A 25037-nucleotide genomic window follows, 5' to 3' on the forward strand; every position below is an offset into this window, starting at 1 on the left:
CCCAGAAACAACGTTCTTATTTACACACAAAATCACACTTTTGTTTGTTTCTTGCTACTTTTTCTTTTCATTCCAATTCCGTGAGGATTATTGCAGAAAACCTTTTCACATTCTTCTTTCATCTCTTATTTTCTTCTCTTCATCATTCAATACTTTCAGTTTTTCATTTTTATCAAACAGTTTCACGCGGGAAATCAAGAACTGAAAATGGACCCACAAAATCAAGAAGATCAACAAGAACAACCTTCTTCTGTTCCTCCTCTGGAAGATGTAGCTGCTATCGCAGAACAACTAAAGGGTCATGGTTTTTTCGACAATCAAATTTCTATGCCATTGTCACCCAGAAATGAAACACCACCTGAACCCTTTCTCAAGAGAACAATTCAAGAAGATGACACTGATGATTATTACTTAGGTCGCTTACCAAAAGAAGCTTATGCCTCTTCTCCTAAACGCACTAAATTCTACAATTTTTTCGATGACCCAAAAGGCGAGAACCCGATCATTATCAGTGATACTGACAACGATGATGGTGATCAGAGGATGGAAATAACCGAAAATCAAATGCCGTTGGCTTTTGATATTAATGCCTATGACATTAATAATGAAAGTGATGATGATAACAATGATGATGAGACTCGGAGGAGAGAGTTAATTGAGGCTCAGAGGAGAGAGGCTGAGAGGAGAGAGTTAATTGAGGGTCAGAGAAGAGAGGCTCAGAGGAGAGAGTTAATTCGTCGTCAAAACATGCGTGAGCGGCAATATATAAAAGAAACTGCAAAGAGATATGCAGCACACATTCACCGTGTTCCTGAGAATAAAGATGGTGATCACAATGTGGCAATTGTTATTGATGATGGCTCTCCAAGTACTCCTTTCTCTGAAGCAATCAAAGCTATTCAAGAACGAGTTGAGAAAAACAGGAAAAAAGGGACTGTTGATGAATCCCTTATTTGGGTTCCTAAAAGGAATGGAGAAGATTTTGTTAATAGAAGATTTTTGGTTCCTTCGTTGGAAGATATGTCTCTTAAAGTTCTTGCTGAGCATGCTGATGCAGTGGTTTCGCTTGATGGTGTTTCTGATGAGCTAAAACTCAGGCTTAGCAATTTGCTATGTGATTCAAGAAGAATGAACGGTCATGTTCTTGAACTGCTTCTTAGAGGGAATCCGAAGGTGATTCGGCTTAAAGATTGTTCTTGGTTGACAGAGGAAGAATTTACAAAATATTTTGGAACGTTGAACCCTTCCGGAATAGAGGTATGTATGTTCATTAAATTAAATTTAATTGATGAATAAAGAACCATTGAAAATCTGCAATATCCATTGTTATTTTTGCGCGCAATCACGTGATCATACGCAGACAGCCAACTACATTGGTGACTGTTTGATAAAGATCGGATAACCCAAATTTCAAGTTGGTATTTTGCATTTTACAAAAATTGAAAATCTGCATTTAAATACGGAATGTCCTATCTTTGATCGAATGGACACCGATGTGACTGATGGCGTGCGGTAACAAACACAATCCAAATTCCTTTCATTCATATATAATTTTTTGTAAAAACTTACTTTGTGTGGATAGATTTTAGTTGGTAAGAATTTATGATGCTTTTTATTGTTATGGCAGAAGTAGACAGATTTGATGTTTTAACTTTATTTCCCTTTGCAGCTAGTATATATATGTGCTTGATTTAGTTTTTGTATGCTTTGTCTGCTATTAGAAGATTTGTTTAGCTTTAGCAGCTTCTTTACAGGTTTTAGTTATAAATGCTACTACTACACAATCTTAATTGAGGTTTATACATTTATTTGCAAAATAGGTGCTACATCTTAACCAATGTGGACGAGTTGTAGCTGAACATACATTACTTGCTACGGTGGCAAAGTCACCAAAATGCTTGTCAAAATTGATTAGTCTGTCCCTCACTGGTGCATGCCGTCTTTTTGATAACGGATTGCAGTTACTACTTTCTTCTGCTACTGCACTTAGATCCATAAATTTAAGCCAATGTTCCCTTCTCACTTTTGCCGGTCTTAATATTTTGGCTGATTCATTAGGATCAATTTTGAAAGAGTTGTATCTTGATGATTGCATATTGATTAATGCTACACTAGCTTTGCCAGCATTGAAGCGGCTTGAACAATTAGATGTGTTGTCACTGGCGGGACTTCCAACTGTTTCTGATAAATTTATCAACAGTTTCATCGTTGCACGTGGTCACAACATTAAGGAGCTTGTTTTAAAGGACTGCGTGTAAGTACTATTTGAGCTTTTCGGTTCATGCATAGAATTAGTTTTCCTTATATTCTTTCATATTTAGCCTATTGGTTTGTATTTCTCAATGTGCAGAGATTTAACTGATGCATCAATTAAAGTCATTGCGAATCATTGTCCTGGATTGCAAGCGCTTGATCTTATGAGCTTGTCCAAGTTGACGGATTTATCCATAGGTTATCTTACTAATAGTTGTCAAGCATTGCGTACATTGAAGCTTTGCCGCAATCCATTCAGGTGGTCTCTTGTTTTATGCAAGTTAATTTTTATGTTTCATTATACTTTTTAATGTATTGCTTTGGCTAATAATTTCTAGCTTTTTAGTAGGATTGGTATTTTTGTTTCTGTGATAATATATATTAGGATAACTTATAACTTGTGCAATTCATATTGGACTAAATAGGACAACTCTATATATAATATGTAGTAAGATTTATGATTTATTGTAATCCTCCTTGAGAGGTTTTATGGTTTCCAAGACTTAAATAAGACCTCTTTTGTCCTGTTTTCCTTAAGAAGCTATAGATTCGATAGATCGTATTCCAGCATAACTTATTGGTATGGATTTTCTAGCATTTGGAATGTCAGGAGTATTTCATCATTCGGATCTCAACTCTTACTGCATGTAACCTTGATCTGTCCTAAATTCCATGTGCTTAATAACTCAACTCTTTCTGTGCTACAGCGATGAAGCAATTGGTGCATTTTTGGCGGTAACCGGCAAATCCTTGGAAGAACTTTCACTTAATAACATTAAGAAGGTAATATTTTTAATATTTCCTTGGCAAATGAATCACTGAATTGTAACATGTTGTTGTAACTTGTATTTCTCTGTGCTTGTGAAAGGATTAATCTGGTTGCAAGTTAGCCTAGAACAATTTGCAGTTTGTTTTTATTAATACCATCGAAGATTGATTTCATACTTGTTTTCTAAAAGTCAAAATTTAATTGGTTTCATAACCACTCTAATGATAATCATTGAAGTTATATTAGGAATGTTGATTGATATGTGTGTGTGAATATGTGTTATGATGCTGGTATGACATTGTATTTGACTCAACTGATTCTTGAATACTACTTAGCTATTTGAGGCTGCTGTTAATCTTTTTCTGCTATCTGGTTTTTATTAGTTAGCTTTTTAGCTATTGAAGCCAACGAAATTAAAGTTATTATTGATTAATATTTTGAGTGTTTTTCACATTGGTTTAATTCAGGTTGGCCAACATACAGCCTTATCACTTGCAAAGGAGGCAAAAAATTTGCATACCTTAGATCTATCTTGGTGTCGAAATTTGACAGACAATGAGTTCGGTTTAATTGTGGATAATTGTTTCTCGCTGAGGTTTCTTAAACTTTTCGGTTGCTCACAGGTAAATAACTCTATCAAAAGAATTTCTAGTGATCAATTCAATTTTATATACTAGTCATGAAGAAATATAAAAACATGAATGTTAGCTGTTTTGTTGGAGAAGACTTTGAATGTTAAGTACTTTGGCAGGTAACAGATGTTTTTCTCAAAGGGCACTCAAACTCGGAGCTTCGGATCATTGGGTTGAAGTTGTGTCCTTTATTGCAGCATATGGAACGACCTGATCCTCATCGAAGTGCTTTGCGATATGCACCAATCTCGCAGAAATGAAATCTCGCAGCTCATGTTTGGCATAACTTGTTGATTTCTGATAAACATGATGTTAGTTGCATAGGCATAAAAATCACTCTATCGCCTTTTGTTTTGGTGATATATTTGTTGATTTAGTCGTAAGCGGAGAAGATGATATTTTTTCTTTCGTTTTTCGAAACATTCAAACCTAAATTTACAAACTAAATTCTTTAGAAGATTTTATTATGTACACATGATATGTACAATCTGACTGAGTTCGCCAATAGCGACATCATTATTTTTTTTATGTTTTAAAGTTCGACTTTTGTCAAAATTGATGACTCACTATAATTTTGGCAATCTCACCGTCAATTCAAACATGCACTTGGTCCAAACATCTTAATTTCAGTGTGTAGAAGGTGTATATATAATCCTCGACTTAGAGGATTCTGATGCATATAGCTGTGGTTAGGGAATAAAACTTTCATATATTTTAAGGAAATTAAAATTTCAATTTACTTAGCTACATTCATAAGAAAAACATAAAAAATATGGAATGGCAAATTGTTGTTACTCAAGATAAAATTTGATCAAGATAGTTTAAAAAATGCAGCGACGCAAGTAGCTTAGATTGTAAATTTTGATCATCTCACGATTTAATTGAAATAAAGCTATTCATCGTTTGAGAGGTGAATTTTTGTCATATTTTTTTTTTCTTATATTTTTGTCTTATTTACTTATTTAGTAGTAATTGTTTTCTTACTATATAATATGGCCATTAGATTCAAGTAACAAGATAATTATATAGATATTAGCTGACTTATATAGATATTAGCTGACGTAGAATTAAAAATAAATTAAAAAAATAAAATTAATTTTTTTCACGTGTGAATGTCACGTCATCAAAAATACACACGGTCATATGTTCAGTTGTTCACCTATGAGGTAAAATGAGAGAATTTTCACATTTCAGGGGCGTAAAGAGAAAAAAAAATTGCGTAAGGGTAAATCAAATTTCGCTAACTTTGCAAGGGTAAACAACCATTTACTCTTCTTTTTAATAATATCAGAAACAATTGTTGAAACATCTCTTTTTGTTAATCCGGCTTCTTGTTGTTGAAACATCTCATTTTGTTAACCAATTTCTGATACCAATTGTTGAAACATTGTTGAAACATCTCCTTTTGTTAACCAGTCTCTAATACCAATTATAACCGAAATAATCCTACATCTACTCAGGAATTCCAATGGAAGAATGAAATTCGGTGAAATAGATCTAAATGTAAAGATAAATCGAGAGTTTTTTTTTTTTTTTAGAGAAGAAGGTGTTTGATAAAATGTTTGATCGATTGATTTCTAAATGAGATCAACGCCTTCTTAAATATATCTAAAAGAGCCAAAAAGATAAAATAACATAACATGAAACTAATATTGCATGATTCAAGATTTAACAATAGGATGAAATTTGCCATATTATCTATGACTAAGATTTTAGAGCTTCATTTTAACTCGTTGATTCTTATCCCTTATGTTGATTTCATAATCTATTTTGTTTCTGTCGATTTCAGATTTGATTCTTTTGCTCGCATAATCTATTTTTAACCCAACATTGTTGTTGGATGACAACTGGACTGCAAAACTTCTCGTACTTCTGAACGAGGCCGTGAAACGTCATGGTTCTAATCCCTCAAGTTGGGATAAGATCATGGCGGACGTTGACTACCTGACATTTACGGCTCAAGATTTTGACGCAAAATCGTTAAGTGTATGTAATGTAATTTATTCATTTTATATTTATTTATTTTCTATTTTTAATTCAATTTTTATATTGTTTACAGTCCATGAGAGAGATTGTTGTTGAATCGCGGAAGTGCGAATTTGATCTTGACTGTCGGAATAATATTGATGATAATGTCTTAAAAAAAATTTACATGTTGAATCTTCGAAATCTAGCATCAAGGAATTAGGAATATTTGTCACGGATGATAGTGATTTGATTATGAATTCTGTGTCTCGATATCAATTTCTTAATCTCTTAGGCTTTCACTTAAACCTAAAGGTAGTACACCAACGTTATTTTCAAAATCGTTGGATTTGCCTTCATTGACCAATTTAGAACTAACAAACTTGGCATTTCATCGCAGTGAAAGTGACTTTGCTGAGCTTTTTGCCCTTTACCAAGTTGAATAGTTTGGTCATTCATGAATGTAACTTGGTCGGCACAAAAAGTCTCCGCATATCAAGTGCGACACTAGACAATTTAGGTATGCATAAAAATTCACGTGACTTTGGCAAAATCGAAGTCTTCGTAGCTTTGGTTTTACTTGCGGTCGCGTTTTTTCCGAAATTTATGAGACTGGACTTTCTTCTATTAAAAAAGCAAGCATTTCCTATTCATTATAAAATCCACAGACCACCAAATTATATCGTCGCCCATAGACCACCAAAATCGTAGAAACGGGCCTGATTGGTGGTGGTGGCGTCCTTAAAAAAAAATCACAGTATGTTGAATCTCATAAATAGCATCAAGGAAATAGGAATTTTGGTCGCGGCCGATTGAGATTTGCTTATGAACTCTATATCTCAATGTCAATGTCTTACCTCTCTTAGGCTTTCACTTAAGCCTAAAGGTATACCAATGTTATTTCCAAAATCGTTGGATTTGCCTTCATTGACCAGCTTAGAATTAGAAAAATTTGCCTTTCATTGCGGTGCAAGTGACATTGCTGAACCCTTTTTGCCTTTTACCAAGTTAAATAGTTTGGTGCTTGATCGATGTAACTTGGTCGGCACAAAAAATATCCGGATATCAAGTGCAACACTAGACAATTTAGGTATGCATAAGAATTCACGTGACTTTGGCAAACTCGAGTTATCTGCTCCAAGTCTTCGTCGCTTTGCTTTTACTTGCGGTCGTGGTTTTCCTGAAATTGGCGAGACTTCACTTTCTTCTGTTAAACAAGCAATTCACGAGAAAATTCATCTGTCATGGAGTAATAATTCAATGTTGTTTTTTCATATTCCAATGGAAGTTAATGGTATTGAGGAAGGATATATTTGAAAAAAAACAAAATTACATCTAAAAATTTGTAAAGAGTGTTATATTTAGGGGGGAAAAAATTTAAAAAAATTCTATAATTTGTGACAAATAAAATATCATTTAATTATATTTTCTTATTTTAGAAATTTAAACAAAAACATTGTTAGATGTCAAGCAGGTAGTTTTTTTAAAAGTCACATGGAAGCTGATCATCGGCTCCATAAAACAATGTTTTTGTTTAAACAAGAGTTTTCCCTTTGTGTTGCATCCCTAGTTTTTTGGAGAACGAATTTTTCTTCACTTGAAATAGGACTCATGATGATGACGTTGAGCGATGAACGTACAAATTCTTCTAGAAAAAGTAATTTTTCGGCTAGGGTAGAGAAAGTATTTTCGCCTTCAGTTTCGGTTCATCATCTCCATAAAACAATGTTTTTGTTTAAATAAGAGCAAATTAGCATGTAATTATGTCAATCTCCAATGTTTTTGTTTTTTCACATTTCAATTTTCAATGTTTTTGTTTTACCTGCTTGACAGCTAACATTATTTTCTTGCATGATTATTTTAGCAATTGGCGAAAGTTAACATAAGAGCAAATTACCGGATACTATCTCAAGCAGGTAGTTTTTTAAAAGTCATATGAAAGCTGAGTGTGGTAACTTTTTTTAGAATCTGAGTTCGATAATTTTAATTGAAACAACCATTAGAAGAGTCAGTGATTGGTTGTTACTAAACAGGTTGAAGAAACTAAAATGAGCACAGAGATTATCAAATATAGTTTGCAATTTGCCGCATCTGCCTCCTGCTCTACCACACCTTCTACTTCTGCCTCCTTCTGTTTATGCCACTGCTCAAACAAATTGAAATTGAAAGTCAAACATGCTCAAACAAATACATGATGACATGATTTAATGGACATATGAATTTTAATGTTATTGTCTTGTATGAATCTTACTTGTCCGCATAAACTTTTGCAGATATTACTCCTTGTATGGTCATACTATGGCAAGAGAAATCAATAAAGGTGCTGCTGAAGTAACACTCTGAAGCTTAATTTTTCAATCACTTAGAATGTGCTATTGTCTCACTTAGTTTGTTTTGAGTTTTCGAAATGATACATAATCATTCAACTCAATGAATACTGTGTTGTGTATTTGTCATTGATTTTTTTTTTATGATCTATAATGTTTTACAATGCCATCTCCACACTACTCTTTGTAACCCCTTCTCACATTGAACTTGGCCTAACAAATATTATGTAGAACATTATTTATTTGAGAGCTATTATGTTTGCGCGATTCAATATACGCATACACTGATACACAACGCTTGATTTAATGTTTCGTGAAGCTCGAATGGTTTAAGGTTCAACACTTTGGCCTTATTCAATCACATTTATATTGAAAAACATCTCGATGCTGTATGTCTTGTACTCTGCTGCATCTCTTTTGATCTTTTGTGTTCATATCTAGTTTTCTTGTGCTTCCAGCTCTGTATTTGCTGCTATAACAGACTGACTTTAACATGTTTTTCGATCTTTTTCTTAGTACCGCATGCAATTATGAAATTTCCCTATGTTAATGTTGTTCTTGTTCCCTTCTTTCATGAATAAATACTATACAGCAATGTGTCTGTGCTATCAATGTTTTATAGTTAGCTCGGTTCTACCAGAATTGATTGTGTTTGATGCCTCTAAGAGTAACCTGTGTATAGATTTTAAGTCACGGTATTATGAAATTGAAAGTCAAACATGCTCAAACAAATACATGATGACATAATTAAACTTTTGCAGATATTATTCCTTGTATGGCAAGAGAAAGGGGCTGCTGCAATGGAAGGTGCTGCTGAAGTAACACTCTGAAGCTTAATTTTTCAATCATTTAGAATGTGCTATTGTCTGGCAAATATTGATTTTGATTCCTTTTTATTTAGTATAATTTATTTAAGTCTTATTAGTAGTTTGTTTTGAGTTTTCTAAATAGAGGTAAATGAAGAACGATCAACATGTTAATGAATGACGAGGTAAATGAAGAACGATCCTCATGTTGTCACATTGTTACATTATAGTATTTAAATGATGCATAATCATTCCAGTAATCAATGAATATTATGCAGAACATTATTTATTTCATCAGAGCTATGTTTGAGCTATTTAATATATGCATACACTGATACACACTTGTAATGTGTTGCTTGGATTAATCCATTTTTCAATTTGTCATGTTAAGATAGGTCATGCTTTTCTTCAAATTGGAAACCTTTTGATTCACTATAATTTTGTCAATCTCACAGACAATTCAAACATGCACTTAGTCCAAACATCTTAATTACAGTGTGTAGAAGGTGTATATAATCCTTGACTTAGAGGATTCTGATGCATATAGTTGTGGTTAGGGAATAATACTTTCAAAGGGAAATTAAAATTTTCAATTTACTTTAACTACATTCATTAAGAAAAAGCCTAAAAAACACGGAATGGCAAATTGTTACTATTACTCAATAATAATATTGTAGCAAATTAGCAATAGAAATTCCCCATATCACAATTCTACATGGAATTCTAACACATTGAAATTCAAAAGCCACACCATAGTGACAATAACAAGCAACTGAAGAAGAACATAAAATCAATTATGCAAATGTCTACTACATAGGATAGGAATTAAGATATTTGAGAATTTGTCTCATGGTTCTAAATCAGTCTTCACCCACTGTCCATAATTGGTTTTTATTTTCTCACCAAACTCCTTATCTTTAATTTCGTCAATCTTACTCACATTTGCAGTTGATTCCTCTTGCACTTCAGAAATTCTTCTACTCCTTTTCCTTGCAATAGCCTTTTTCTCTGCTTCAAATTCTTCATAATCTCTCACCACACAACTATGCACAATACAACTCAACACCAACACAACAAACTGCAACATACACATAGCCATCAAAGCACCACATTCAAGTCTTATCAAAACTTTAGCTTCTTTTGAGTCCCTTGAAGATTTTATCATTTTGAGGCTTGCATTCTCTTTGGTAAACAAAGCGATTATAGTGAGAGTTTGTCCGATCAATGAGGCAAGTGCGAGGGAAATGTGAGTGAGAAAACACAAGTGTGTGAGGTGTGAATAGAAACCGACGAAAGACGAGAAAAGTGAGACGGTGGAAACCATTAGGAATGCCATGCCGAACGACGTTGGCGGCATTTTAAGGAGAATGGTTGGTGCAAATGATGTAGCAGAAAGGATGAAAAGTGTGAAATTCAAAGAACATAGAAGGAGGATGGTGAAGGAACATGTTTTTCTAGTCTTGGAAGAAGCCATTTTGGTTTTTGGTTTTTGGTTTTTGAAAGAGAAATTGAGTTAATTATAGAGAGGTTGAAAGGTACCGTTAAAGATTGATGTAACGGCTAGCATTAGGCAGACCCCACTTTTTTGTGCAATATTCCCTCCCCAGGTATTCAAACTGCCTCGAATAAGGTGAAATCAAATTTGCACTTCATAAACAAACGTCTTGTTTGTAGATAGAATCATTTCAAATTTTAATCATGTTTGGAGCCATGTTGTAAGAGTAGTTACAATGGTGGGTATTAAACCCAAAATAGGAGTTGATTGCATACATTGGTGGATATTAATACTATGGTTGAATGAGTTGGAGGGGAGAGAGGATGAAAAAATTCAACTCGGTTGAATGGAGAGAAAAGGTGAGAGAGTGAAAAAGAGGGAAAGTGGGAGAGTGGAAAGTGGAAAGGTGAGGGAGTGGAATGGACACATGGCGCAAGCTGAGAGGCCACCTCTAGCAAGTGTGGTTCACTCGTGGTTCACTTGCTCAAGAGGGAGGTGGTTCTTGTTTTTTCGTTTTATTTTTTAAAATATATATGTGTAATATTTTGATTGGTTGTGTATATTTTTATTTATTCTAATACTTTTTGGGCAATTATTCCATAGCATATTTTTTTCAATTTTTTTTTTTAAATATCAAAATTAATAATTTTTAAAACTCTATAAATAGAGGTATGGTTTGATATACTTTCAACATAAAAAAAAAAAAAAAAAACTCATTTTTACACTTCTTTATCTTTTTATTATTTCGTGTGTAACAATTTTTACTATAATCGAGTTGTTTTTGCGTATTTTAATTGAGTTAATAATAATAAAAAAAAATTATTGTCATATTTAGTTGATAAATTAAGGAAGAATAATAATTTTAAATATTATATAAAAATAAAAATATTCATTATCTTAAAATAAAATTTAAGTTGTAAAGTGGGAAAGTGTCCTTTCCTTTATTTGGGGCTTCCTATTGGTGGCGATTCGAGGTGTCTGATTTTCTGGGAACCGGTGTTGGCTCATTTAAAGAATAGATTATCTGGGTGGAAGAGAGAATATTTGGTTTAAACAAAACCATTGTAGGAGTAAAAGTTGAATAATAGTTTAATTGTTATGTAGAAGAGAGAGAAAATGACGTGGAGTATTAGGAAGTAAAAAAGTTGGGATTTAAACTTTCAACCATTGTTAATAGTCTAACAATTACATAGATATATTATAGCTATCAAAAAAGTATACTAGTATATTCCTATAATAATAATAAAGGCATGTACACAAAAAAAAAATCCTACTTCAATGGTATGATGTGGAAGAGTAACTTATTCCTATTGGATGTCCCTATAAAAATAATTTACACTAACAAAACATGTCCATTAAACTCCAAACTTCGATAAAATAGGATATGCACCGACACTGTAAAATAATTTCACATTGTTATTGAATAGTAGCCATGTATTTCTTCAATTTTCTACACTACACCGCAATTTAATGGTATGATATTGAAGATAACTTATTCATATTGGACGTTTATGAAAGAATAATTTACACTTTACACTGACAAAACATGTTCATTAAACTCTTAAACTTTTTACATTAGATATAATAATGTCACTTGATTTTTCTGTATATATAAGTTGTAGAAAATAAAAAGTAATAAAAGAGATAAAAATAAATGTATACAGTGTGAACCGTGTTCACATACAATATTTTTAATGTTCAAATAACACAATTTAAATAAACATATGATAATAACATACAAAGATTATTAGGATAATTTTTATCATGGAAAATAACCCTCTGTATATATGAAACAAGTTTGAATCACTTTTATCCCAATTTAAGTTTGAAGACAACCAATATGTGGAGTAAATAAGCAATTAGGAACATCATGAATTTGGATCTAAAGAATACTAATAAAAGCCACATGTACAAATCATCAAACCAGCAAAGCAAGTTTAACTTGACTCTGTTGCAATAACGTGTCCACAAAGCAAATAGCCGTTTGTATACATTGAGTAATTTTTCTCCCATCAACTGCTTCATAATTTCATACAGTTGAGTTGGGCCATATGCCACAAAATTCAAATAAACCAGTATCAGTATCAGTCTAAACCCCACTTTGAAACTTCTAGCATGTATGGTTTCATGATGATTTGTTATTTTATTTTGAATGAGTTGATTTTGTAAAATTGATTTTAATTAAAAGTGAATTGAATGTTTGGTTTATGTTTGAATACATTTATGTAAAAGTTACTTGAACAATAAAATTCAGTGTGAAAATCACGTTTAGACTATAATAAATAATGCATATATTCCCAGAAAAATACACTCATTGATAAACTCCAGTGCAGACAAATCATCATACTAGACAGTAGTATATTTCATTTAAATAAACCCTTCTTGAAAAATTAAAGGAGCAATCAATTTGAAAGAAAAAAAAAAAGGATCAGAAACCATTTAGAATTATTCTTGTGTCCTATCTACCACCGGTGTTAAAACTTCTTCCGCAAGGGATTGGCAGTTTTTATTTTCGCTGTGGGTTATGATGGCCTCAACTCTATCAAGTGATGCATGTAGCCGTCCTGACTGCATATTGAACATTGGCTCACCAGTACCTAGACCCCTGTTTAAAGTTTAAATTAACCAATCATTCATGAAATAATTGCATGAAAGAAAACAAATATAACATGTATCGTAAGCTCATGAAAAAATCATTTACCTTGGTGCATGCTTTCTAAACAGCGATAAAACAAAATACAAGATTACAAAACTTACCCAGTAAGCTCAGGAAGAACATATTCTGCCCTCCATCCGAACCGTAAATCAAAGCCAGGGAACACACCAACCGATGTTTTGTTTCGGACTCGGGATACATTATCTCCACCCAAACATGTGGTGAGCTTCCATTTCCAACCAGTAGCATGCATTTTAAAACTGTGTCCTACACCAACCTGTGCTGATTATGTCAGTGTGAGTCGCTTCAAACGAAATTTAACAGAAAATGGGAGATCATAACTTATCATGGCATCGACAATACCACAGTGGAATTAATACACACAAGCACATAATAAAAACCACATTTATCTATTTTTAAACATTTTTGCAATGATCAATGTAAGCATGATAGCCATGTCATGATAAAAAAAACCAAAAGAAACGGACATCAACAAACCTGAAGATTCAGAAATTTAGTAATTGGGATCTTTTTTGAGAGAATACGAACATCATGCTGAATTGGCTCATAAATGAACTTCCATTTCCATTCAGGTGTCAAAGGCTTAAATATAAGCTTTGCTTGACATTCGTTGATTGGAGCATTATAGATCTGCACGCACACGCAAAAAAAAATAAAAAAATCAATCTCCTGAATAAGTAGCAACGTTATCAGAATAATTGACTAGGAAACAAAAAAACCACAAACATTAACCTATTAACTGAAGAGATCCATCCAACTATATAAACAGTTAAACTTCACAGAGAAGCACTCTTATTAATTTAGAGTTATCGTTGAAACTTCTTGTATCCAAGGAACAGATGAGTTTAACCACAAAGACAGGATAAATGGCAATATCTAACCATATGGTCACAGTGGAATTAGAATTTAGAAACAAAGAATAATCTAGTTTATGTACCATGCAAGATGAACTGATAATAAAGTATCATTTTACCCCTCCATTCCTTTTAAAATGTCGCCTTTGTGAAAGAATTTTGTTCATATTTATTTGTCGTTTTCAAAATTCCACGCAATATTAACTATTGTTTTGTCAATAATACCCTTAACTATTTATCGTAGAGAGAAATAAGTAGACTGGAATAATAAATAGTTAAGGTTTTATATGAAAAAAGACAATAATTTCATCAAATCAAACAAAACAAAATTTATTAGTTCGCTTGGTGTTCTTCTTTGATCAAATCCTCGATCAAGTCTTTGAGTTTGAAAATCGCACACCTGAGGCCTAAGGAATCTAAACCTCTGGCGCAAGCCCTGTAGGACTTGATCGAGGATTTGATCAAGGGAGAACATTTGGCGCCCGGTAAAACAATCCTAGGCCTCAGGTTTTCTCTGTATAAAGTTGTAGTGACTATCTCTGAACGTCGGGAGAAAAACTCAGTCCCATGCATCTTGACTCATATACGCGCTTCTTTCACCAAATACACTGATTCTCAAATTTCAGGTTGATGTCCATAAAATAACTCGGGCAAGAACACTTAGTATTTTGTAAATAATCTTAAAACAACAACTAAAAGAAACAAAGGGACTAAATATTAGCGGTTGAAGCTACAAAACAGTAATCTTAAGTTCCCCTGATAGATATCTGGCGAACGAGTAATAAAAAAAGAGTACAGATAAACAATAACAGTTGCGAATATTTCAAAATTCAGATACTCAACAAACTTGGCCTCTCCCAACAAATTCAACTCCTCAACCAAAATACCACCCTTTCTAATTACCTATCTAATTTAACTGATACTGTTCATTCCTTTTTTGATTTAGGATCATTGTTGACTACCCACAGAGTGTCCCCATTCCGACAATGTAAGACTAATCTCCGCTCGTCCAAGGACCAAGTAAAGGCTTACTTACCAACACATTTTTTAACTCTACGAGAATCGAACCTGTGAGTTCGAACTCCCGAGTTCTAGGACAGGTTACTCCACTGGGCCAAGCAGTGTTGGTTGACTGTCACTCTTTAATTGAGGGTTTGATGACAATACTACACTGATTTACACACTAACTAACTAACTAACTATGTAGTTATAAATAAAACAGCAACCTGAAATGAAAAGCAATCTAACTAGGTAACTATATGAACATCAATTATTAGACATGCAACAAAATTACATTGAAAGAAGTGTGTGTAAAATAATATGAAAGTAGAAGAAGAAAAAGAGAAAAAGCTTACCTCCATATTGAGAGCAAGACGAACACCTTGAATTTCTTTACGGAATTTAAGAAATAATTCAGAAGGCATGAAATTGAAGTTATATAATTCATCCCACGAACTTGCAGGTTCCTCCACGTTCGACACCGAATCCATTATTATCACTCCTGATGCTATTGCTATTGCTATTGCTATTGATTTTCTTCTTCCAATTCCTAAGGGTCGGTCTCAGATAAAGGAATCAATTAAACCATCTCTAATTCAGTAAAAAAAAAAACACACATTTTTATATCAATATTTTAAAATGCGTCAAAAATAAAATAAAATGAATTTTTTTTTTGACAGAATAAAATGATTTTTTTTAAAAATAGAGTTTAGGTGTAAAATATTTTTACATGAAGTCCAATAAAAATTAACTATTCCCCCACAGATACTTGAAAGTGAGTTGTAGACTGTAGTGGACAAATATTTTACACTAAAATTGATATTTATATTTAATAATCATTTAATATCGATTAAAGTTTTGTTTGGTAAAAAAAAGTAGATAGTTGATAAGCTAGCTTATAACGGATGAGTTTATAAGTTAGCTTTTAGCTTATAGCGAATAAACTAATTGATTGAATTTGTAGTGATTGGTAAAATTAGCGGTTCAACTAGCTCATAAGTATGAAATGACATAAAAATATATGTTTAATTAATATTTAATTTTTTTCAAGTAAGATGATAGGGGTAAAATTGAAAGGAAAAAATGATAAGATATAAGGTCATAAGCTACTTGAAATAACATTTCAAAAATAAGCTATAAGCTCTTTTTTAAAAACTGTTATCAAACAGAGCTTTTAGCTTATAAGTTATAAGCTATAAGCTAACTTATTGACCTTCCCAAACAGAGCTTAAATATCTATATTTTTTTGGTTACAATAAAGAAAACAAAACAAAAAGACTAAACAGTAGCGGAAGCTACTCCCGGATGAAGCCTATCCCCTGCGCATCAGCGAGCAAGAGCATAGAGAGGTCACTTGGGGGCGTAGAGATTTTCACTAAAGATGAGTCAGATAACGCACTCATCTTTGTTAAGGCATCCGCACACGCATTACCTTCCCGTAGCGTATGGTTAATCGCAACCTCCCAATCTCTGGCGAGGAGTTGACGAATACTGAAGACTTCATTAGCGAACCTGTGGTGAGCAGACACACCATCCCGAATAAGGTTAACTGACTGAAGCGAGTCTGAGTAACATGTAACCCGACGGAACCCACTATCCCAACATATGTGTAAACCATGTAACACAGCCATGAGTTCTACGAATAAGATACTTCGAACATTAGCAGCTCCGTAGAAACCCGAAATAAAAACACCGTTATGATCCCGAATCAGACCACCGTAACCAGCTGAACTTGTAGCGCCGATGAGGCTTCCATCAGCATTGAGACACACGGTACCTTCCCTAGGTGGGGACCAAGATACTAAACGCGGGTTAACGGACGTAGCTGCTACCGAATGCGGGGGCATAAAAGCAGCTTCACAGGATTTTAGCAAGGAATAAATCTTTCCCATACTAGTGAGTATTTTCTCTATGATTATTGAAGACAATCTCATTCCTTCCACACCAAATCACCCAGAGAGCAATGAAGAAGAGAGATCCATGAATCTTACCCATATTATTATACCATGTGAACATGTCAGCCCCTTGGAAAGAGTTGCGATTAAAAACCAAACCAGTTAGATTCCACACTCGTTGCTTAAATATCTATATTTTATTTTATAACTTACCGTTAAATTGTTTCAAAAAATATCATTAAAAATCACTAAATTCATCTTAAACCTCTTAGTATGTTGGATCGGCTCCGATATCTTTTAGAAGAACTATAGTATTTTTCTTCCAGAAGATGAATTTATTATTTAACAAGAGAGATATTTAATATTTTTATATGTACTCTTTTAATTAGTATATAGGTGTAGAGAATCGTGTACTTATTTTGTTAAGTTTTTTATGAATTCTTAATGGAATGGGTATTTGAAACACCAATGTTATTTAAACACAAATTTTTAACAAAAATACAATAAAACTACACTTTTTGCTTTTTTTAATATTTGTTGTACGTCTCGATATCCGTATTGTGAGTGGAGAAAAGATATGTTGTATTTGTGTCCAACTTTTTTGTGTTTATATAACACACCTCTATTTGAAATGCATCTCAAAACAAAAAAAATTTATCCATTTGGGTTGAATATAAGTAAAATTTAAAATTGTTAGCGAGATTTAAAATCATGTTTGTCGGAATGAATCTTGCACATGTTTCAAGTTAAAATTGACTTAAAACAACTATTTGTGCTCGTTTGCGCGAAACATAAGTTGTCGTGTCCTCTAGAATGAATCTTGCAGATGCTTCAAGTTAAAATTGACTCAAAACAATCATTTGTGTTCGTTTGCGCTAAACATAAGTTAAAATAAATACATAGGTCTTTCAAATTATGTTTCGGTCAAACTTTTCTCAAAACAATAATTTGTATCTGTTTGTGTTGAATACATGAAACATTCAAACACAGATATTATACTTGTTTATTTAGGCCGTTTGCGGAAGTCAAAATGGTGTCCACTAGAATGAATCTTGCACATGCTTTAAGTTAAAATTGACTCAAAACAAGTGTTCGTTTGCACGGAATAAAAGTTAAAGCATTAACACAATCATTTAGGTCTTTACTATTCGTCACAAAACAAGTCTTTCGAATAATTCGGTCAGACTTTTCTCAAAACAATAATTTCTATCCGTTTGTGTTGAATATAAGAAACATTTTTTTAGGTTATTTACAAGACTCAAAATCATATCTATCAGAATAAAACTTACATATTCTTTGAGTTAAAATTGACTCAGATCAATCATTTATGCACGTTTGCACTAAATATAAATTAAAGTAGATATATTTTTTATTAAACTTATAATATTTTTATGGATCATATATACCTTCCTTAAAACAATGATTATATAAGTTGAGTGCAAATGATTAGGTTAACCCTAATATGCTGAAATAATGAAAAATCTCTATTTAAACACCTTATCCAACCATATCACGTCATTGTGCTACATCACTTGCAATTTCTCTCCAAAACACAATCGGTTGCTAATTTAATTCATGATCACGCCTCATTTCATATGCATAGAATAAATACTCCACCCAACCAACGATAAATTGATGTAAGTCGTAACGGTCTCGGGGTCAACTTATCGGGGTTTGATTTCTGACTAAAAAACATATGGTAACCCAAAAAATACACTACCCATATTTCTCCTCTATATATGAGTTGTTACATGAACAAAGCCACTGGTGTGTTCTTCTATATCTATCAATTGAATTTTTCATTCTCTTCTCTGCTTCCATTGAATCATATTTCTCTCGGCTTCAATTTATTGTTTTAGCAGTCCCCCTCCCCCCATTTCTTCGTATAAAAGATAACTTTCAATTGATAGAAAAACACATTATAGACTTAACAAACAAATGCATAAATTACTAATTAAAAATATACAATTTTTACGGTGGACGATATTAGTCGTTACAACAGTAGTTTTAATACCCTATTTTCTGCAATCTCTTCTTGGATAAAATTTCATTCCAAGTATTAGAGACACAGCTAGCACAAGTTGCACTTGCACCCATCCAAAATCTTCATAATACCGATCAATAATAAACTTGTACAACACATTAATCAAAAAAACTTGCATAGTTTTTGATATTTTTTAAAACAGACAATTTTATTGATGCAAATTAAATACAAAGTACATAGATGATACCATAGAACATACATCATTGAAAAGCAAACTTTCTGAAACCACCTTACACAGAACAATACAAAAGATCGATAAACATGAGATTTTGTCTCTACATCCCAAATCCAGCATTACCAAAACCAAAAGTATCTTGCAATTGCATCATCCTACCTCGTTTTGGAACAAACTTTCTTGCCCAAACATGTTTCCCATTGATTGTAAATTTCACTTTAGAAGCCCCTCCCAGAATCATTTGAATAGTACTCACATTGTGAAAAACAATTCTAGCAAAAAGTGGTTGTTCATTGTTTGCAGTTTCTTGAAATTTGAAATTTTCAATACAATCTCCAAAAGTCATTGTAAGAAAATTTCTAACTTCCCATTCTTCAACGCGATACCCTTTCGAAAATGTCACGAACAATGTCCTGTCATCGGGCGCAACAAACCCTCCTCCATTGTTGTAGATCTGTTGTGGGATTATTGCACCAGCAATCCCACTTCCACCAACCGAACCAAACTGCAGATTTGCCGGTCCTAATGAACCGAACAAAAGATTGTTATGCTCAACCATTCGTTCCGCCATGTCCCTCATCATGGCTTCTTGCATGATGTCACTCAAAGCTTTTAAACAAATGTCTTGTTTTGTACTCTCTATCCCTTGAATCACTGTCGCGCGATTCTCAAGAAAGAGTTTCAGAGTAATTTCTTCTTTCACTATGCTTTGAAGAAGAGGAATCTCATTAGATTCCGAAGCCGGAGATAGTGATGGAATCAAACAAGTGTTGTTGTTGGTATTGACAAGATAACTTAGACATATAGTTGACTCATCAGCAATTTCATTGATCAAAATAACAGGCAAAGCCATGATATTTTTCACAACGCTGCGAAAACCAACTCTTTCTAGCCAAAGCCATAGAGAAAGCAATTGCATGGACTCTAAAGGGTCACGAGAAAGATTATTAACAAGTATACTATAGAGGTCTCTGTCCATTTGATGGAACAGAAGAAAATCCTCATGAGAAAGGGTTACAATGGTTGAAGAATTCGAAGAAGAAGAAGAAGCAGAAGGATCCATGATGGAACAAAAAACAATGGTGTTTATATGTTCAATTTAGGAAACTTTGGTTAGTATAAATAGTACTAAGGAAATGAAAAGGTGCAATATTAGTCACACAACTATTGGTCACATGAGACATGTTGGTGTGCATGCATGAAGAGACGTGTATTGTGATTTGTGAGTGTGAGGGTGTGTGATTTCATAACTCTTCAAGATTACTCATCATATTGCAAAACCAAAATTATCAGTTACAAAAGTAACTTATCTTTAATACTATAGACACACTCTTTGGGGTTTGCCAACTAAGAAATATGCTTTAGAATGCATATTTTGCGAGAGGAATCTCAGGTACAGCTACAGCGGTACAAAAAAACAAAAACTCATTATTTTTTTGTGAGTTTCATGCAAAACTAAGACGGATAGATATAGATAGAGTAGCAAGCAACCTTGAATGAATATTGTTGCAGATTTCAAACTGTTTCATCTTATATTCAAGTGGTTGCACCGTAAAATAAAATATATCGTGTTGAAGTCGTTGAATCTAAGTAAAAAATTTCATTCTCAGATTCATTGACTCATGATAATTTTTACGGTGCAATTGTTGTGTTAAATTAATTTAAAGTGTGTTTAAAATGAACGAGTTAATGCACACATTCTTTGAAGTTTGAACATTGGTAAAAAAAAATATTTGATAAAGTAGTAAAAAAAATTATATTTATTTTGATATATTAACTCAAATTTAAATACCACTTGTATAATTATATGTCAAATTTTTTATTTTTTTTTTGGGTCAAGATTATATGTCAAATTTTAATTTGGGGGAATTACACTTACAAAAATATACTGTAAAATTAATTAATATTACATGATGTGAAAATGTATACTTAAGAAATTTCATAGTAATCATTATAAAAGTTTGAGTTATTAGTGCCTAGTTATTTCACACTATCCAGCATTGGGGAGATCAAACAAGTCACTAGAAGCATGAACAATGCAGTCATATATAATAGGAAAATGCTAAATAGTGCCCCCGGGGCACTGTTTAAGGAAGCAAATATAGTAATATGACATTGATCTTTGTGCAGTCAACGCCTCGAAAGTCTAAAAAGTATTATTTTCAATTTAAAAATTTCCTTTTTTGGTTTCCTTAACTAGTGCCCCGGGGGCACCGGTTAGCATAACCCTATATAATATATGTAACTGTAAAAGCATCAATTTTTGCACTCTTGCTAATGATTATAACTCAAGATTTAGTTAATTAAGAAATAAAAGAAGTTTTTATAACAAGATTTAGTTAATAACAACACTCTAAGATTGCACTTATAAAGATTATAAAAAGATTGTATTGCTAGCACTGACTCAAGGGTAAGGCACAATTGTTTTAGGCTTTCAAAAATATTTTGAAATAAAAATTATTTTATAAAAGGCCTGATATAATTACTCTCTTTGGTATATTAAAAAACTTCATATTTTATGGATTTCAAATCTAAATTTAAATAAATCTCATCTAAAATTAATATTGCCTCAATAGTTATTAAAAATATTCATAGGGCCGGATACCAAGTTTTCAAAAAAAAAATTATTAAAAATATTGACTTTATTATCAATATAAAAAATAAATATTACTGTAAATGAACTTGGTTATATTAATTTAATAAACAATTTTGTATCCTATACAATGTATTTAACATTAAGATTTAAAATGTTTTATATGCTTTAAAAATTACTAAATTCATCTTAGACTTTTTATTGTGTTGGGTTGGCTCTGATTTCTTTTAGAGTTATTTTTCTTCGGGATGAATCTACTATTTAACATGAGAAATATTTGATATTTCTATATGTCTTGTTAGGTCTTCATGAATTTGTAATGGAATGGGTGTTTCAAATGTATCTCAAAATAATATTTTTTATACGTTTGTATAAATAACATTTAAAACCGTTTGTGAGATTCAAAATCGTGTTTGCCGGAATGAATTTTACACACGCTTCACGTTAAAATTGACTCAAAGCGTAATCATTTGTGTTCGTTTGCGCGAAACATAATTTTTATCCGTTTGTGTTGAATATAAATAACATTTATAACAGTTAGCGAGATTTCTAATCGTGTTTTCCGGAATGAATCTTGCACATGCTTCACGTTAAAATTGATGAAAAACAATCATTTGTGTTCGTTTGCGCAAAAGATAATTTTTATCCGTTTGTGTTGAATATGGATAACATTTAAAACCGTTAATTAGATTCAAAATCGTGTTTTCCGAAATAAATCTTGCACATGCTTCACGTTAAAATTGATGAAAAACAATTATTTGTGTTCGTTTGCGCGAAAGATAATTTTTATCCGTTTCTGTTGAATATGAATAACATTTAAAACCGTTAGATTCAAAATCGTGTTTTTCGGAATGAATCTTGCACACGCTTTCACGTTAAAATTGAGGAAAAACAATTATTTGTGTTCGTTTGCGCGAAACATAATTTTTATCCGTTTGTGTTGAATATAAATAACATTTATAACAGTTAGCGAGATTTCTAATCGTGTTTTCCGGAATGAATCTTGCACATGCTTCACGTTAAAATTGATGAAAAACAATCATTTGTGTTCGTTTGCGCAAAAGATAATTTTTATCCGTTTGTGTTGAATATGGATAACATTTAAAACCGTTAATTAGATTCAAAATCGTGTTTTCCGAAATAAATCTTGCACATGCTTCACGTTAAAATTGATGAAAAACAATTATTTGTGTTCGTTTGCGCGAAAGATAATTTTTATCCGTTTCTGTTGAATATGAATAACATTTAAAACCGTTAGATTCAAAATCGTGTTTTTCGGAATGAATCTTGCACACGCTTTCACGTTAAAATTGAGGAAAAACAATTATTTGTGTTCGTTTGCGCGAAGCATAATTTTTATCCGTTTGTGTTGAATATAAATAACATTTAAATTAAAACCGTTTGCAAAATTCAAAATCGCGTTTTCAGGAATGAATCTTGCACACGCTTCACGTTAAAATTGATGAAAAACAATCATTTGTCTTCGTTTGCGTTAAATATAAGTTAAAAGTGATCGAACACATAGGTCTTTACGATTCACGACAAAACGAGTCTTTCAAATACTTCGGTCAAACTTTTCTCAAAACAACAATTTGTTTGGATACATAAACAAAATAACAAAGTCATCATAAACTCACGCATATAAGTGAGAGAGTCGGGGTTTGAACTCCGATCATGACATCCAACCTAACAATTTCAACATTATTTTACCGGTTGAGTTATGACTTATGGACAGGCGGACACATATTTTGTTAAACTTATAATATTTTTGTGTATCATATATGCCTTCCTTTAAATCAATGATTATTACGGTATATTCCTTAAGAAGTTAAGTTTTAATAACCTACCAGATTTAAGTGGTAAGAAATTTGGAGTCTTTAATGAAGTGATTACGGGTATGATTTCTGAGTTTTGCATATAGAAATCATTTGCATCTTGGAAGAGGAGAATTCACTTTTTTGCTCCATAGGTTCTCTAATGAAGTTTAGTCGATGTTATATATATCTTCATATTAGCTAACATTTCCTTAATAAAAAGAAAATCGGTCCCCATAAGCATAACTCAGTTGGTAAAGCCAAAATTCGAATTCTGAATACTCCACTTATTCATTTTAAAAAATGAAATTCTAGAAGAAAAAAAAACGATTTAAAGAGCTTAATCTGATGAGGGTCATGAGGCTTAACAAGGTCTTCTTTCATAGAAACATATTCATTCTCCAAATCGGTGAGTCTCATTCTCATTCTTGTAATTTCAAGTTTCAGCTCCCAGTTTTCCCTTCTAACTGATGCATAGTTATCTCTAGCCTAAGTGACACAACTCCATTTCCTGCATCACTTCCTGCTTCATTCATAGCGTTTCGAAGCTGGATTTGTTCAAAGTATACAACTTGTACGGCCATTGGAACTGGTAGCCTCTTATTTAGTGCTGCATCGCTGCATGCTTCTTGTGACAGTTTCTTACAATTGATGGTTTTGCATAATCAGTATCGCTTTCGCTCCTTTATGTTTGGATGAACCTATGTCACGATAAAGTAGAAAGTATATATCGAGTCAATCACAAAAAATTTCATGAAACTATTAATATTTCATCTTTGATCAACCAACTATCGTCCTCATCCTCTTCGTCCAAGTTAAGAAAAATCGAAAAAAATCCTCACAATTGAATCTGTATCATAAATAGCACTGCTATGGTTATTATGTTAATATGAACTTGTTAGAATCAGAATGTCTTCAAGAGTTGCCTGGTCAAGTTGTACACCTATCCTCCTCTCCAAATCAGATCTACAAGAAGTAGATGCTGATGCTGCTATTGCAGATTTCAACAAAGTTGAGAGAAATGCTATTGGAACCTGGTTTTCCCTTGATTGAGTTGGAAGTAAACTAGTTACTGTTTCAGAAAGAACTCTTTGATTCTTCAGGAATTCTAAGTCAAGTAAACTTCCTTTGACAACTTGAAGAGAATTATGTGCATAGTCTATCAAAATTTTGCTGATAATGTCTTGTTTCAGTCCCTTTAACTTCATTGCAGAACTCTTCTGAAGAAATCAAGATTAAGAACAGAAAGATATTTTCCCAACCATTCTGAAGGTGTTTCGGGTTCAATGGCTTCAGAAGTAAGTCGCTCTTTGCAAACAAGGTTAATCCATTCTAAATAGCTGGAGAGTTTCCCAACAGTGAAGAACAGATATAGTGTTTGCAGTGTGGGAGAGCACTGTCTCTCTCAGAAATGATTTGGCATACGCCAACAAGTTTTTCTTGGCGATTTCTCCTGTCGTGTCTAGAAAATGCGCCATATATATTAGCATAGCAACATTGGAGAGAGTAAACTCGATGTCAATTCCATGACAGAAATTTTGCAGATATCAATCCATCAAATCAAACATGAATCCACTCCGCTTTGATATCAATTGTTAGAATTAATTCAATAATTAAATCATTCAAGACCATGTTTTCTATATATTATATTGGTGAAGTTTAAATTTATCAAATATAGTAGGAATATCTGCATGGATGAACCATTGATGATAACCTTAAACACAAAGAAATAATCGAGA

The 25037-nt window shown here is 32.7% G+C and overlaps 5 protein-coding genes and 1 pseudogene across 5 annotated transcripts; 2 read left to right on the top strand and 4 right to left on the bottom strand.

The window, feature by feature from the left end:
• Positions 1–207: 207 nt before the first annotated feature.
• Positions 208–4127, top strand: LOC123904663 (dynein regulatory complex subunit 6). The gene is made up of 6 exons (XM_045954298.1): positions 208–1257; positions 1821–2254; positions 2351–2512; positions 2961–3036; positions 3490–3645; positions 3774–4127. The coding sequence occupies exons 1-6, from the start codon at positions 208–210 to the stop codon at positions 3912–3914; spliced, it is 2019 nt and encodes a 672-aa protein (XP_045810254.1). The 3' UTR covers positions 3915–4127.
• A 2386-nt stretch (positions 4128–6513) lies between these two features.
• Positions 6514–6936, top strand: LOC123904664. Its single transcript, XM_045954299.1, has one exon. The coding sequence runs from the start codon at positions 6514–6516 to the stop codon at positions 6934–6936; it is 423 nt and encodes a 140-aa protein (XP_045810255.1).
• A 2402-nt stretch (positions 6937–9338) lies between these two features.
• Positions 9339–10258, bottom strand: LOC123906296. The gene has a single exon (XM_045956180.1). The coding sequence runs from the start codon at positions 10224–10226 to the stop codon at positions 9600–9602; it is 627 nt and encodes a 208-aa protein (XP_045812136.1). The 5' UTR covers positions 10227–10258; the 3' UTR covers positions 9339–9599.
• Positions 10259–12496: 2238 nt separating this feature from the next.
• LOC123906297 lies at positions 12497–15370 on the bottom strand. Its single transcript, XM_045956181.1, has 4 exons — positions 15134–15370; positions 13402–13554; positions 13005–13180; positions 12497–12852 (listed from the first exon to the last, which is right to left on the bottom strand). Exons 1-4 carry the CDS (start codon positions 15266–15268, stop codon positions 12693–12695), a joined length of 624 nt encoding a protein of 207 aa, XP_045812137.1. The 5' UTR covers positions 15269–15370; the 3' UTR covers positions 12497–12692.
• Positions 15371–18991: 3621 nt separating this feature from the next.
• On the bottom strand, positions 18992–19954 carry LOC123904665. The gene has a single exon (XM_045954300.1). The coding sequence runs from the start codon at positions 19952–19954 to the stop codon at positions 18992–18994; it is 963 nt and encodes a 320-aa protein (XP_045810256.1).
• A 3935-nt stretch (positions 19955–23889) lies between these two features.
• LOC123906298 lies at positions 23890–24827 on the bottom strand (annotated as a pseudogene).
• Between the last annotated feature and the right edge of the window lie 210 nt (positions 24828–25037).

This window comes from Trifolium pratense, linkage group LG2 (genome assembly GCF_020283565.1).
Source record: "Trifolium pratense cultivar HEN17-A07 linkage group LG2, ARS_RC_1.1, whole genome shotgun sequence".
In the NCBI taxonomy this organism is placed as follows: domain Eukaryota; kingdom Viridiplantae; phylum Streptophyta; class Magnoliopsida; order Fabales; family Fabaceae; genus Trifolium; species Trifolium pratense.

Bases quoted from the DNA above. Each gene is read 5' to 3' on its own strand.
- LOC123906296 (XM_045956180.1), bottom strand. From the start codon at position 10,226: ATGGCTTCTTCCAAGACTAGAAAAACATGTTCCTTCACCATCCTCCTT.
- LOC123904664 (XM_045954299.1), top strand. From the start codon at position 6,514: ATGTTATTTCCAAAATCGTTGGATTTGCCTTCATTGACCAGCTTAGAA.
- LOC123904665 (XM_045954300.1), bottom strand. From the start codon at position 19,954: ATGGATCCTTCTGCTTCTTCTTCTTCTTCGAATTCTTCAACCATTGTA.
- LOC123904663 (XM_045954298.1), top strand. From the start codon at position 208: ATGGACCCACAAAATCAAGAAGATCAACAAGAACAACCTTCTTCTGTT. The intron at 3,037-3,489 runs GTAATATTTTTA...GGTTTAATTCAG, and splicing joins CACTTAATAACATTAAGAAG to GTTGGCCAACATACAGCCTT. The intron at 3,646-3,773 runs GTAAATAACTCT...GTACTTTGGCAG, and splicing joins AACTTTTCGGTTGCTCACAG to GTAACAGATGTTTTTCTCAA.
- LOC123906297 (XM_045956181.1), bottom strand. From the start codon at position 15,268: ATGGATTCGGTGTCGAACGTGGAGGAACCTGCAAGTTCGTGGGATGAA. The intron at 13,555-15,133 runs GTAAGCTTTTTC...GTGTGCGTGCAG, and splicing joins GTCTTGCTCTCAATATGGAG to ATCTATAATGCTCCAATCAA. The intron at 13,181-13,401 runs GTTTGTTGATGT...TAATCAGCACAG, and splicing joins CTAAATTTCTGAATCTTCAG to GTTGGTGTAGGACACAGTTT.